Raw genomic sequence first — 14,118 nt, forward strand, 5'->3', positions numbered from 1 at the left:
ATATTCGTATTTGAACAACTAAGCTTGTTTAGCTTGATGGGTGGAGCAGTGTTATTATGACACGAAGCACGTATTCTGATCGTATAGTGATCATAAAAGGGGGAAACTCTAAGCATATTTTTTTTAGCAAAAGAGGGTTTCCCCTCCGATTTCTATTAAAGAAACCACCACGGAACCAACATGATCAATTAAACCCTAAGCATGATCAATTAAACCGTATTATGGCTGTGCCATGGCAGATTTGAAGCTGCAAACCGGAGAAATGATATTTAGCATCCATTGTTTGCTTCGAACTAAGAACTAAATTCTAAGAGCTGAAAAGAAAGTAGAGTAACCAAGTTAAGATCTATTTTCTGGTTGAGATCAAAAAGTTGAGGAGATATGAAGTACCACCTCTCTTGCGGCGCCGTGTAGGCATCGGGGGTGCGATGGCTGTCGGTGGCGTTGAAGCAGATCTGCGACGGTAGACGGGTGCATCGGGGGATAAGTCCCGTTGCGGTGGAAGAGAAGGTCGTGTGAGCGGCCCCGGCAAAGAGGACGACGGCGCCGATGAAGCGAGAGGACGCGATGCAAGGCTATTGGTCCGTTGCCGTGGATGAGAAACGTCCATCTCTAGCAGTGGACGACGCGGTCTTGGTAGGCGCTCCGGCATGGTGGAGGACGGTGGCGATGGATGTGGTGGAGGACGGCGGCGATGGATGGGGTGGAGGACGGAGGCTGGTGTGGGGATGGGGTGTTCTAGCGCGGACGGTGTATGAATGGGAAAATGGAGGGAGAGGTACGGGGAACCATGTTTTTGGGACGCGCCTGTCTGAAATATGGGAAAGTTACGAACTTAGCCCCCGTTTAAAATTTGGACGTCTCGTCGGTTGGGGATAGGACGGTAATCTCGCATCTCGCCAATATTTTCCCAGAGCGATTTCGGGCGAGGAGAGGGTGGTTGACGCCCACGGTGTATGAACGGGGCTGACAGGTAGGGCGGTTGTGTCACGTCTGAGTGAAGTTACAAACCTGCCCCTATTGAAAATATTTGCCTACATCGATTTCGGCCGAGTCGAGTTTGTTTTGCCGCCCACCGTGTATGAATGGGGAATGGAGGGAGAAACAGAGGTCTTTCGGACGAGCTTGAATCAAATGAGTTTTGCCGCCCATGTTTGACGCCCACCGTGTCGGAATGGGCTCAGAGGCGGTCGTGTCACGTCTAATTGAAGTTACTAACCTACCCCTATTTAGAGCAGTGGAAATCGGGCCGATGGATTGTCCGTGTAATGGGTAGACAGTAATTTCCTTCTCCCAAACACTTGGCTTCGGGCAGCCGACGTGGGAGTGGACATTTTGCTGCTTCTTTCGAATTTTGGGACAATAAGCATCCACGTTTACCCTGGCAACTAAATTCGAATCCATTTTGTATTCCTATATGAATCTTTATAAATCATTCTATGTGTTTTTATATATCTTCAAAAGGATGACAAAGATGTATTCCACTGTCATATATGAATATGGTTTACAAATGCCGATACTCAAATTCAGAAACTAGAATCCAGTTTAAGGTGAATTCGAATATTTGGAACACTTCATGTCCAACTCAAATGTCACACGCAGCATAATGTGTACTCCCATTTAGATATGTACACAAGCGATGTATCAAGATTCAAATACCGAGTCAATCAACCAAGAATGTACAGAACTAACAGACATATAAACACTTATAGAGTATATGGATCAATAATATCAACTAACATACATAAGCCAGGCCGTTGTACTTTTTTTGGCTACAACAGCATCCTTTTTTTAGCCAGCATCTTGGCCCTTTCCGATGCGTGCCACTTATGGTCCATCTATACTACTACTATTGCTGAATGCACATTCAGCCCGATTGGCATATTTGTAGGTCTGGCACAGCAATCCAAATGAAATGTCTCCGAGTCTTATCAATTAATACAGACTTGTGCTCAAATAAAATTACAAACCAAAAAAAAAACAATTATTACATGATCTCTAAAACAAATGGTTTGATTGATTACATGAACAGACAACACAAAGGTTATTCAACTATGGAAAGAACATTTCACCTATGATTTACCAAGTAGGAATTTAATTTCCTTTTTTCCTTCAGGACCTTAACAATCTGGTCAGTCTCAGCTTGCTTCGTTTTGAAATCCACCAAATATTTAATGGTTGTCTTGAGTACTGCTTGTGATTGTGCTGTTTGCTTCCTCAACATGTCAACTTCATCTCTAAGTGCAGAAGCAGAATCTCTTTCTACCACTAGTTTAGCCTCTAGAGCATCAGCAGTTGGCAATTCATAATGCACGATTGGGCCGGTGCCACTGCTGTGGGATGATGCAACGTCCATGGGGACCTCGCTCTTTGATCTTGGGCTAACCTGTTTTGCCATTAAAGTTCCGATTGGATTCAGAAAATTTGAAGTTAGCAAAATATCTCAACTGGGAGTTATAACAGAAAACCAGTTAAACAAACAAGGAATTAAAGAGTTTCAATTGGATGCTGAAAAGTAGTTATTAACATCATTGTAACCCGCTGTTGCAGCAGCAAATCAGTTAAACAAACAAGTAGATATTTAAGTTAAGGCAAACAGGTAATTCTTAACAGTAAGTATCAAACACATAGATAGGCGCAGTCTACAATATGATTAATAGGTTGTGCCATTATGTAATCAGTAGCAAACTAAATTAAGCCAAGCAACGTAATTGAACAATTTTGCAATAAGTGGCTAACTAAAATTCCGAGAAGCAGGTAACTGAACTTACGCTCGTTCTTTGTACAGGCACACTGCAACTTCTTTTTCACTTACAAGGTTGTACGAAGGAGTCCATGGCATCAATTGCTTGGATACGCAGTCCCAATACTTCTTTCTTCCCACACTGCATGGGTAAGTCGAATGGTTAATCTGGTAAGATGGTGCGTCCTTGATATGTTATATGAGGACGTGTAGTCAAACTAGTTGTAGCCAAACACATCACACTGGCTTTTACTGTATATTTCATGCGATTACTTTTGGCATATCGAGATCTAAGCAATCTACAATAGGATGAAAAGACTGGCATCCTTCACATTATTGGCGAACTCAGTTCATAGAAACAAGCAATTCAACCATTCTGTGGGTAAATCAAAAGCGCCACTGGAATATTTTTCACTATCCAATCATACACGCAAAAAGGGGCAACGCCACCATAGGGGCTGGTATGGGCGGCCGCCTCAGGTGGCTGGAAAGTGTGCACCTAGTTTGAGTCGTCCAGGTTGGCCCACGCTAGTTTTGTTCGTCCCAACGCACGAGCAGGCAATGTAAAAAATGAAGAAAAATGTTTCAATTTGGATGGGCCAATAACATAAGTGCAAGGCAGGCCCTATAGCAGGCTCGCAGCCCAAACGAGCGCCTCCCATATCGATCTACAGCAGGAAAAATCCCAATTCATTCGCTCCAGCCTCTAGTCTGGTTCGCTCCTAACCTAGCCGCCGCTGGACAGACTGACACAGCACTTCCTCGCGCCCTCGTTGGAGGGCGGTCGCCAGGCTTCAAGCAAACGGAAGGACAAGAAGATGAAGATCCAACCCTGGGTGTAGCCTGCGTGGGCGGCAGCACGGGCATGGCATCGAGCTTGCGCAAACGGACAGTCGTAGCTTGCAAGAGTAGCATGTGCAACGAGTAGGTACATCACATCCCTGATTATATCTAGTTCAACTCTTCAATTTCTGGCCAATAGTTAAACCTGACGGTGTTGTAAAACTGCTTGTATGTAGGGAATCTATGAGAAAATGAAACCAATTTCTAGTTATTTTATAACTCCCCCAATCAATACTGAACTGACTATCTGATGTATCTAATCAAGTTTCCGGTGCAAACATACAAGCTCATGTTGTTCTTGAGCCTGAAGTGTCTAATGAACAGACTGCTAATGAAGGATTTGATGCAAACATTTTACATGCTCCTGGTGATGAACATATAGTGTCTAATGAGGGATCTAATGCAAGCATTTTGCAAGCTCATTGAAGGATTTAGTGTCTAATGATGATCTACTATGTTGAGAGAGACAGAGATTTGCAGGCATTGATGACAAGCAAATTATAGTGCATTTTCATAGCTTGAGGAAACGTCGAGGCCATCTACCAGAAAGTCCCCGTATCATGACAACTTAGCATAAATACTTTTCTAATCTGTTGTTTGAAACTATTGGCATACTTGTGCAGGATAGATATATTGATATGCAGTTTGCGCACTGGTTATACGTGCAATTACACTTTGATATTTTCAGCCAGAGAACGAATAATTCAAGCAGGTACAGACCATGTTTGTAGTCCTTGTACACCATGTTGCATTTTGTGTTTTTTGGTGCTTGCATCATTTAGTGTTTATAATCTGAACTACTTTGGATCATTAGCTGGTTTTCAAAGTGCATGTAGCTTCACATTTTCTCAAGTTATGTTGATTTCTGGAGTGCAAGTGCCTTCGTATTTTTTAAGTTAAATGTTCGCCCCTGGTAACTTGAATCCGTGGATCAGCCACTGCACACAAATCATACACGAATGCAAGTACGAATTAAATGAAATGCAGGGACTTACGCTAGCTCGTTGTACAGGCTCACTGCAGCTCTGCTTGCGCTTGGGACGTTCCATGTACAAGTCCATATTAACACTTGCTTGGATGTGTAGGACTTGTGCTCCTTGCATCCCCCTCCGCATTTTTGACACGGCGAATGGTTGATCAAATAAGAGGAATCGACCTTGATGTTGTACCGGAGGACAGATACTTATAAGGTTATACGGGTGTGCAGGATGTGTACCAGATCCCGTAGCGCCGTCATGCTTCGCTAAAAAATGGATTTGCTTGTTTCAGATGATATCTCCAGAAGAAATAAGAGTTAAAGTCAGAGTTGCATAGGCATGTAAGCTAAGAGAGCAGTGAAAGGATATCCAAACATCGTCGGAACAGTGCACAAGGGAGTGATGTGTGGATACCTAGTTCGGGCCGGCGTTTGGGCATGCTCGCCTAGCTAGAGTGCGGGTCACTTCAGAGCCGTTGAGGGTGATGCGCTGGCGTTGGCTGGCTGCGCACGGATGCAGATCTTGAGTGGCAGCGGAGCGCTACGATGCGGTGGACGAGACCGTTGGCACTACAAGAAATATGTCAACTAGTGACCTTCTGTCAGTGACCCTGGAAGAATTGGTCATAGATCTATTACCATTTCAGACCAATTGGTCAAAAGCTGTTCGGGGGGCTCAAAACCCTAAACTATAACGACCATTTTGGTCAGAAAGGTCGTAATTTCCTTACACGAAATGGTCATAAAGCAGATAGCACAGGTCCGCTGCCTTATTTCTAGCTGATCATGACCAATATAGATGGTCATAACCTTGTAAATTGTGGTGGGTTGCTATGACTAGGCGCCACCTCATCAGTTTTTCCTATGTGTCATGTCCATGTGGCAGTTTTTGCCCTAGGTTGTGAAGCAACCTATATTTCTGTCATACCCAAAATTCCCAAAAAATCTCATAAATTCTTTGGGTCATATCTTCGTCAAATATGTAAAAAACTTTCCTTGCCTAGTTCAAAAATAATTCAAAAATATTCATTTTCCTATTCTGTTCAGAAAAACACTTTGTGAAGGAAGTACCACTTTGGCATGTCCAAATGGTATCCATTTTCTACAGTGCTTTCCTATGCCCAAATAACCATCCTCCACCAAATGCCAGCTCAATCCATTCATTATTTTGAGCCCAGCTTCAACATTTGTATTTATGTCCAGTGTGGTACTTTGCAAAGCAAGTACCACCTAGGCTCCTCCTTTTGAGCTGAAAATTTGTGAAGACGGTCTTCTTAGTAACTGATCATCCTCAGCCAAAACTCATGCCCATTAGCCATGTGCATTTCCCATACCGCTAATCAAACACTTGGCTGCTTATTCATGTTTGAGCATCGATCGATCTCCTTGTGAGAATCTTATTTTGTGATTTTCTTCCTAGCACCTACCTGGGGAGTGCCCAACTCACTAGACATGCCTAGGCCACCCAGAACACATGTCAACGCCACGGTCACGCGACGGGCATGCGAGCTTACGCGCTCTAGAGTTGGGGCCCTCGGCCATCGTCCAAACCTCGACGCATCGCCACCAAACCATGTATTTATTATTAAATAGGTACTTATGTAACTAAAAATGACTTTTGGAAAAAAAATAGCAAACTATGAGGCAGCTGCAGTTCAAATTTGACCCGCTTCCTGCTGAATCGGCGGGAATTTGTCTTTTTCACCAGAGGTGGATCAAAACTTTTGACACCCAACCATTTTGTCAATTGTGCATTAAATATGGCCTAGTATTTTAGAAATTTGATTTGGTCCAATTTTGCAACAAATATATGGTAGGTCCTTCACAAAAAAAACTCATTTCAAGGACTCAGAAAATGGAAAATGAATTTTCCGTGCAAAGAAAATGACAACTCCCTTAGGCAACATTGTTTGGAATTCCAAGATGCACCCTTGTGCACAATATGAGATCATTTGAACAAACTATGCCATGAATGTGGCCATAAGATTGATCATTTGGCTTGAAAGCCATGAATCTTCACGCATGATAGCTCATTTTTGAGAACACTTTTAAAAAATAATTTCCGTATTACAAGTTTATTATTTTTCCTGGAAACTTGGTCACATATGATGACACAATGCGAAGGTTTTCCATTTTTTTGATTTTTTTTGAATTTTTTATGCCCGTTTCAAAATGCGGTCAAAACGGCGGGAATGACCGTTCCTAGCTAGTGGTTGAATCTTGGTTTTTTTTGGTGTTTCTCTGATTAAATAGATACTTATGTACCTAGAAATGATTTTTGAAAAAAATAATGAGCAAACTACGAGGCAGCCGCAGTTGAAATTTTACCCACTTCCTACTATATCGGCGGAAATTTGTCTTTTTCACGAGAGGTGGATCAAAACTTTTTACACCCAACCACTTGGTCAATTGTGCATTAAATATGTCCTAGTATTTTAGAAAATTGATTAGGTCCAATTTTGATACAAATATATGGTAGGTCCTTCACAAAAAAACCCCTTTTAGGGCACTCGAAAAATGGAAAATGAATTTTCCGTGCAAAGAAAATGAAAACTCCCTTAGGAAACATTGTTTGGAATTCCAAGATGCACCATTGTGCACAATATGAGATCATTTGAATAAACTATGCCATGAATGTGGCCATAAGATTGATAATTTGGCTTGAAAGCCATGAATCTTCACGCATGATAGCTCGTTTCTGAGAACACTTTCTAAAAATAATTGTTGTATTACAAGTTTATTATTTTTCCTGAAAACTTGGCCACATATAATGACACAATGCGAAGGTTTTCCAATTTTTTGTTTTTTAAATTTTTTATGCCCGTTTCAAAATGCGGTCAAAACGACGGGCTTGACAGTTCCTAGCTAGTGGTTGAATATTGGAAAACTTTTGATGTTTCTCTGATTAAATAGGTACTTATGTACCTAGAAATGATTTTTGGAAAAAATAAAGAGCAAACTATGAGGTAGCTACCGTTCAAATTTGACCCGCTTCCAACTAAATTGACAGAAATTTGTCTTTTTCACGAGAGGTGGATAAAAACTTTTGAAACCCAGCCATTTGGTCAATTGTATATTAAATATGGCCTAGGATTTTAGAAAAACCATTTGTTACAATTTTACAACAAATATATGGTAGGTCCTTCACAAAAAAACTCAACCATTTGTGTTTTTCACCGAGAGGTGGATAAAAGCTTTTGAAACCCAACCATTTGGTCAATTGTGCATTAAATATGGCCTGGTATTTTAGAAAATTTATTTGGTCCAATTTTGCAACAAATATATGGTAGGTCATTCACAAAAAAAAATCATTTTGCGCACTCGGAAAATGGAAAATGAATTTTCCATGCAAAGAAAATGAAAACTCCCTTAGGCAACATTGTTTGGAATTCCAAGATGCACCCTTGTGCATAATATGAGATCATTTGGACAAACTATGTCATGAATGTGGCCATAAGATTGATCATCTGGCTTGAAAGGCATTGATCTCCACACATGATAGCTCGTTTCTGAGAACACTTTTTAAAACTAATTGCCGTATTACAAGTTCATTATTTTTTCTGGTAACTTGGCCACATATAATGACAGAATGCGAAGGTTTTCCAAATTTTTGTTTTTTTTGAATTTTTTATGCTCATTTCAAAATGCGGTCAAAACGGCGGGCATGACCGTTCCTAGCTAGCGGTTGAATCTTGGAATTTTTTTGGTGTTTCTCTGATTAAAAAGATACTTATGTACCTAGAAATGATTTTTCGGAAAAATAAATAGCAAACTATGAGGCAGCCGCAGTTCAAATTTAACCCACTTTCAACTAAATTGACAGAAATTTGTCTTTTTCACGAGAGGTGGATAGAAACTTTTGAAACCCGGCCATTTGGTCAATTGTATATTAAATATGGCCTAGTATTTTAGAAAAATCATTTGTTACAATTTTACAACAAATATATGGTAGGTCCTTCACAAAAAACTCATTTTGGGCACTCGAAAAATGAAAAATGAATTTTTCGTGAAAAGAAAATGAAAACCCCCAAATCAACATTGTTTGTCATCTCAAGATACACACATATGCACTATATTGATTCATTTTAACAAAATATAAGTGGTTAATATGTTGAATATTTGCCCTGAAAAAGAGGATAAAAACTATAAGAAAAACAACATTTTTTTATACAACTTTAATTCTGATTGGTGGAATCAGCTAAGGCATGGATTGATGACATGGCGTACATCCAACCATCCACCCGTACATCCAACCAACCCGAGCCGGATGCGCAGCCACCCCACGACCCCACGTCCAACCGTGACCTAACCTATCCATTCCTCCCCCACCCCACGACCTCTCCTCTCCTCTCCCTCCCAGCCGCCGTCAGATCCGCCATGCCCACAGCACTCTCTGCTCCACCCAAACCCTACCCACAGCCGCCGCCATGCTCCGTCACCGGCGACCTCGCCGCCGCCACCCCTCTCCCCTTGCCCTATCTCCATACCGCACGCGAGGGAGGGAGGGAGGCCCCAAATCGAAGCGAGCAGCAGCTTCCGGTTCCAGATCGAGAGGGGCCCCAAATCCTCACCTTCCTCTGCCCCTTGGCTCCTCTGTGTCGCCCTACCCCTCGGCTCCCGCGACGCCGAGCCGGACGGGAGGAGCCACCGCCCCACAGCACGCGCGCGCCGGTAGGGCGAGGGGATCGATGGCGAAGCTGTATGTGCAGGCGGTGCCCCCGCCGGATCTGAACAAGAACACCGAGTGGTTCATGTACCTGGGGGTCTGGACCACCTACATCTTCATCCTCTTCGTCTCCTGGCTCCTCATCCTCTCCATCTTCGGCTGCACCCCCGGCATGGCCTGGACGCTCGTCAACCTCGGCCACTTCGCGGTACCCGCCTCCCCCCTCCCCTCTCTCCCTCCCTCCCTCACACGTCCTCGACTCCCGTGGATCTGAAGGCCGTCTTTCCGTGGTCTGTCTTCTGTCTATAACATAGAAATTTCGAGGTGACTTTTCGATCATGAGATTCGAGATTACCATTCAGATGGGTCGACGTAGGTCACGTACTGAATTAATCATGCTGCGGCGCCCCCATTTCTGTCCATACATCCAGTCAGGAATCCGTCATACAGTAGTACTGACTGAACCAGCCCCTTTCCTCGATCGTCAATCCTTCCGCCTGCAAATGGCGAGGAATTATTAACCAAGTCAAGCTTGTAAGGGCTGGCAAACCTGTATTGTAGTAGTCATGGTGATCAGCGCACGGAGAGTGACAGTTGGGTATGCAGGCTACCAAATTGATTGAACATAGCGAGACGCTTAATTATTTACTTTGGCAGGCAGCAGTCCTTAATCTACGCTGGCAGGTCGGCCTGTCAGGAAATCAGCTGTTCTAACTAGCTGGATTTGGTTTCTTCCGGTTGTTTGTGCGTCCGCCCCGCGATTCATATTCTAGATACTTTCTGTAGTTAACACTTGTGAGTTGCTTAGGATTGACGATGATGCCAAGCCAAAGAGTATACATCTGCAAGAGATTGCTTGCTTCGCCAATCCCGCAAACTAATAAAGTGTATTCTAGTTTGAAGGTTTACTGTTTCATAATAGCCAAATAAATAGCCTGCATTTAATAATTCTGTTGCTACTTTAAATATAATAATGTAGTGGCAAAATTCATGAAATCTTTCTGGCAGTAAATACTGCAGTTCTAGTTGGCCCAACCTCAATTCTGGAAGTACAAATTATTGCTATTTTTCTCATAAGATTATAGCATGCAACATACTATCTAGAAATCATTTCTCTATTGACATTGCTTTCCTAATTGAATCTTCATTTCAGATTACATACCACTTCTTCCACTGGAAGAAGGGAACTCCATCTGCAAGAGAATCCGTGAAGAAGAGCAACGACCAGATCCTCGCCTTCAACAAGGTGAGCTCTTCTTCCACGCTCATTTGAGTTTACTCCGTCGTTGAATCGTAGCATTGAACAGTCGTTCGTTACTGTAGTCGATATTAACAAGTGCAGTGCTCGTGTCGTGGATAGCATAACCCACCTGTGTCACACCAGATTGATTTCAATGGTTTAACATAACAAGTATAGCAAGGAGATAGTTTTGTTTTCACTGTGCAAGTCCTAAACCTGACTGCAAAGCACTGTACGTAGGCACTGAAAGGCAGCTGGAAGTCTTTTATGGGAGTATATACTTCTTTTATCAATTATGGGAGTATATACTTAATAGACAGAATAAAGAGAAGAGAGTGTACTTAAACAACACTTCTTTTATGGGAGTATATACTTGTATCATACAATAGCATCAGCTCATGCATTTTCAATTCCTCGTCTAGGCGATACCGAATTGTTCTGTTCATATTTGGGGTGATTCTTGTACATAGATGTATTTCTCTTGGATTTATGTCTACAGAAGCTGCATGTAGAATTCTGGTCTCTTACCTTTTTCATAGAAAGTAGAAGGGAAAAGGTTAATTTTATCTATTAACATGGCCATACTAGAAGGTTAATTCTCTTTGAAACAGATATCAAGGGTAATTTGAGTTATTCGTCATCTCCAAAAGCCAAACTGCTGTAGTTCTTCTGACCAACCTGCGTGTTTAAATTCAGGTGTGAGGAGGAGCCTGTGGCTGAGACTGCATCAGCACAGATGCTGCAACCCATCACAGCGAGTTCCTCGGCCTCTGTTACGGCCGATGCAGCAGTAACTCAGGACACCATTCATGCCACGCTGCCACTTCTACATTTTCTTTCTCTTTTCTAGTTACTTATGTGATTTATTCCTGGTACTTGTTGCTGTTGTATTCTGATTACTTGTTGTGACCGGTATTGAGAGATTTTGGTGGTTGCTTTGAGTACATTTAACTTGGAGTTCTCCAGTACTCCTAGATTTGCTACTCAAACAAATTTTGAGTACTTGCACTGGAAAGGAGTGAAATACTCCTGGTACTTGCATAGGTTTAAAAATGACTTGCGTAGGTTTAAAAATACTCCTGGTACTTGTGGTGAAACCAACAAGCAACTTGCTAACCTCTTTCAGTGTTCAATCATCTTTTCATTCTTAAATTTCAGTGTTCAATTTCAGATTATACAAACTGGAAGTGTCTGTTGTTCTTTTTCTTTTTTGAACTAAACTAGAAGTAGGAATTCATTTTATTGGGTTAGTGTTGTAAATTGTCGATGTTTCCTTTTTGTTATTGGCTTATTGCTTGCTTCATTTGGACAGCTACAACTGAAATTATTATGATGCCATATTTTTTATATTACTCCATGCTCACCAAGTTATTGAGTTGAAGTTGTCGTTGTTTGCTGTCAAGATTTGCTTAGCCTGAATACATGGTTATGTTTTTGTGTACTACTGTCCTGTTGTCTCTGTTGGATGGACAGCATCCCAGTACAAGTACTTGCTAGGTTTTACCTGTTCATGCAAATCTTGTTGGGTGTTGCAACACTTGGATTATTTATTAATATAACCAAGCAGCGATGCTTCCATTTTAACACATCTATTAGTGTGCTAAAACTACTAAAGTACCTGCTTCTTCTTACCCAGAGTAGTACATCAGGCTTGTATTAACTTGTATCAACTGTATTAACTTGTAGCCTAGTCACTGCAGTCATCTTGTGCTTTTATCTTCTCTGTGATGTCATGTCCTTTGAGTCTACTTATTAAAAACCTTATGCTCATATTTCTTTTTACTACCTCTATTTCCATAAACGTGACATTGTTTTGTTTCTAAATACTTGATGCATACAAGTTTGAGGGCATTATCCTAAACCACTGCTCTGGTTCATCCATCTCCTATACTTTGTTACTTGTGCTTAATTGAGATGTTACTCAAGGGTAGTGTTTGGGCCAGCATATATAAAGGGTATGGTCGCTTACTTTAATATGTGTGTTTACTCAAAACAGTCAAAATATCTATAAAGAGAGTGAACTCACTTCATGGATTCTTTCAATCTTCAATGGTTATGGTTTTTGCATTATAGATTCTTAATCTCGGCTGATTTCAGACTCTTCCAAGTGCTAGCTAGCTCCAAAAGCAAATCATATTCATTTGGAAGATGCAACATTCTATCAGAATTCATTCTCCTGCTCTTTTTCGTGTACTTAATGTCATCCATTCTTCAAACCTGTTGGTTAAGTTCTTATAGTGTGTCGCTTTGTTCGGAACTGTATTTTTGTTTTAGGATTTGCTTCTTGTGTGGTACTGGATGGCGGAGTATTTAAACAATTTGGTTACTATCGGAAGCACTTTAATTCTATGGAATGAAACTTTGACAAGCATGCATATATATGTGTTCAAATTTTCTGGATTATGTGATGGCATTCTATGATTCTGTTTAACTACTTAAGTATATGTATGAATGTGCTTGAGTCCATGATTTATTTTTCTGATTTTTGATTTGACCTCAAGATTATCTTCTTATTTCTCTTGTCCTTCTGGAGCAGCATGATTTGATTCGGTACAAGGGGTTCGTCATGCCAGGCTCCTCTTTTCTGCTGCTTCCATGCAACGGTGGTGGCGGCTGTGTTGTTTGGCATCGGCTACAAAAACAGCCATGGTGAGCTCCTTTCCTTCCTCTGCTCCATTTAGTCACGATCAGTTTATGGAGGTGTTGCTTATTTGGTCAGATTTCCTTACTTGCTTCAGGCATAAGAATAAGCTTATAAGAACAGAATATTGATACTCTGCGAGCTATGAGTAGAATGCTCTATTTTCACGAGTCACCTTTCTTGTATGAACGAGTATCTCATTTTAACTAGCTGGAGAACAAAAAGCATGGTACTAGCTCAATTTGTGTTATCATTCTAAATAACTATAGTTTTCTTGAATGGTCTGTTCATAATATATTTGCGCCAGTTTTTTTGATTCTTCTCTACTGATTCATGTAACAGGGCGACCGAGGAAGGCATGTTGTCTGTTTTCTTGAAGGCCGTTCTATTTGTTCCCAGCCCTAACTACGGTTGTCTAGCTAGTTTGGCATGTTGTTCATATCACTATGGTAGTCCAACGAGTTTGGCATGTTGTGAGTTTGGCATGTTCATGATGGGAGCAGGTGCCAGTTTGTGATTGCTTGTAAAGCTTGTAAAGTATTGTATTACACTTGTAGTCATTACTGTGATTGCCACTGTATTACACTTGTAAGGATCTGGTTGCTCTTATTTGAAGTATTATGTGTGCTTTTTGTCTGCCCATTTGAATATTGGTTCAAATATGAAGAATATGAGCCTGATAGATGGGACCCACTTACCAGAAAATGACAAATGGGACCCAGTTACCAGAACCTGACAACTGGGACCTATCTGACTAGTGCACCCTTCTTTTGGGAAAAAAAGAAAACTAAATTCGTTTAGACAAAAAGGCCACAACCCAACAATAAAAAAGGTTGCAATGTTGGGCTTGGCCCATGAAGCCGATCAAAAATTGATAGAAAAATATATAAAAAGGCTGAATTGTTGGGCTAGGCCCATGTACAAAATCGAATTGGATCGGGCTGATTCTTGTGCCACATCGGATTGCCACGTCGGATGCCTACGTGGCCTGGGGAGGCTGCTAGTGACC

At 41.5% G+C, this 14,118-nt stretch overlaps 1 protein-coding gene across 1 annotated transcript; it reads left to right on the plus strand.

Moving 5' to 3' along the window:
• The first annotated feature begins 8,864 nt into the window (after nt 1–8,864).
• Nucleotides 8,865–13,757, plus strand: LOC123143765 (uncharacterized). The gene is made up of 4 exons (XM_044562746.1): nt 8,865–9,436; nt 10,382–10,474; nt 11,165–13,117; nt 13,452–13,757. The coding sequence occupies exons 1-3, from the start codon at nt 8,990–8,992 to the stop codon at nt 11,168–11,170; spliced, it is 546 nt and encodes a 181-aa protein (XP_044418681.1). The 5' UTR covers nt 8,865–8,989; the 3' UTR covers nt 11,171–13,117; nt 13,452–13,757.
• Nucleotides 13,758–14,118: the final 361 nt, after the last annotated feature.

The sequence above is a fragment of the Triticum aestivum genome, chromosome 6D (assembly GCF_018294505.1).
Source record: "Triticum aestivum cultivar Chinese Spring chromosome 6D, IWGSC CS RefSeq v2.1, whole genome shotgun sequence".
In the NCBI taxonomy this organism is placed as follows: Eukaryota; Viridiplantae; Streptophyta; class Magnoliopsida; order Poales; family Poaceae; genus Triticum; species Triticum aestivum.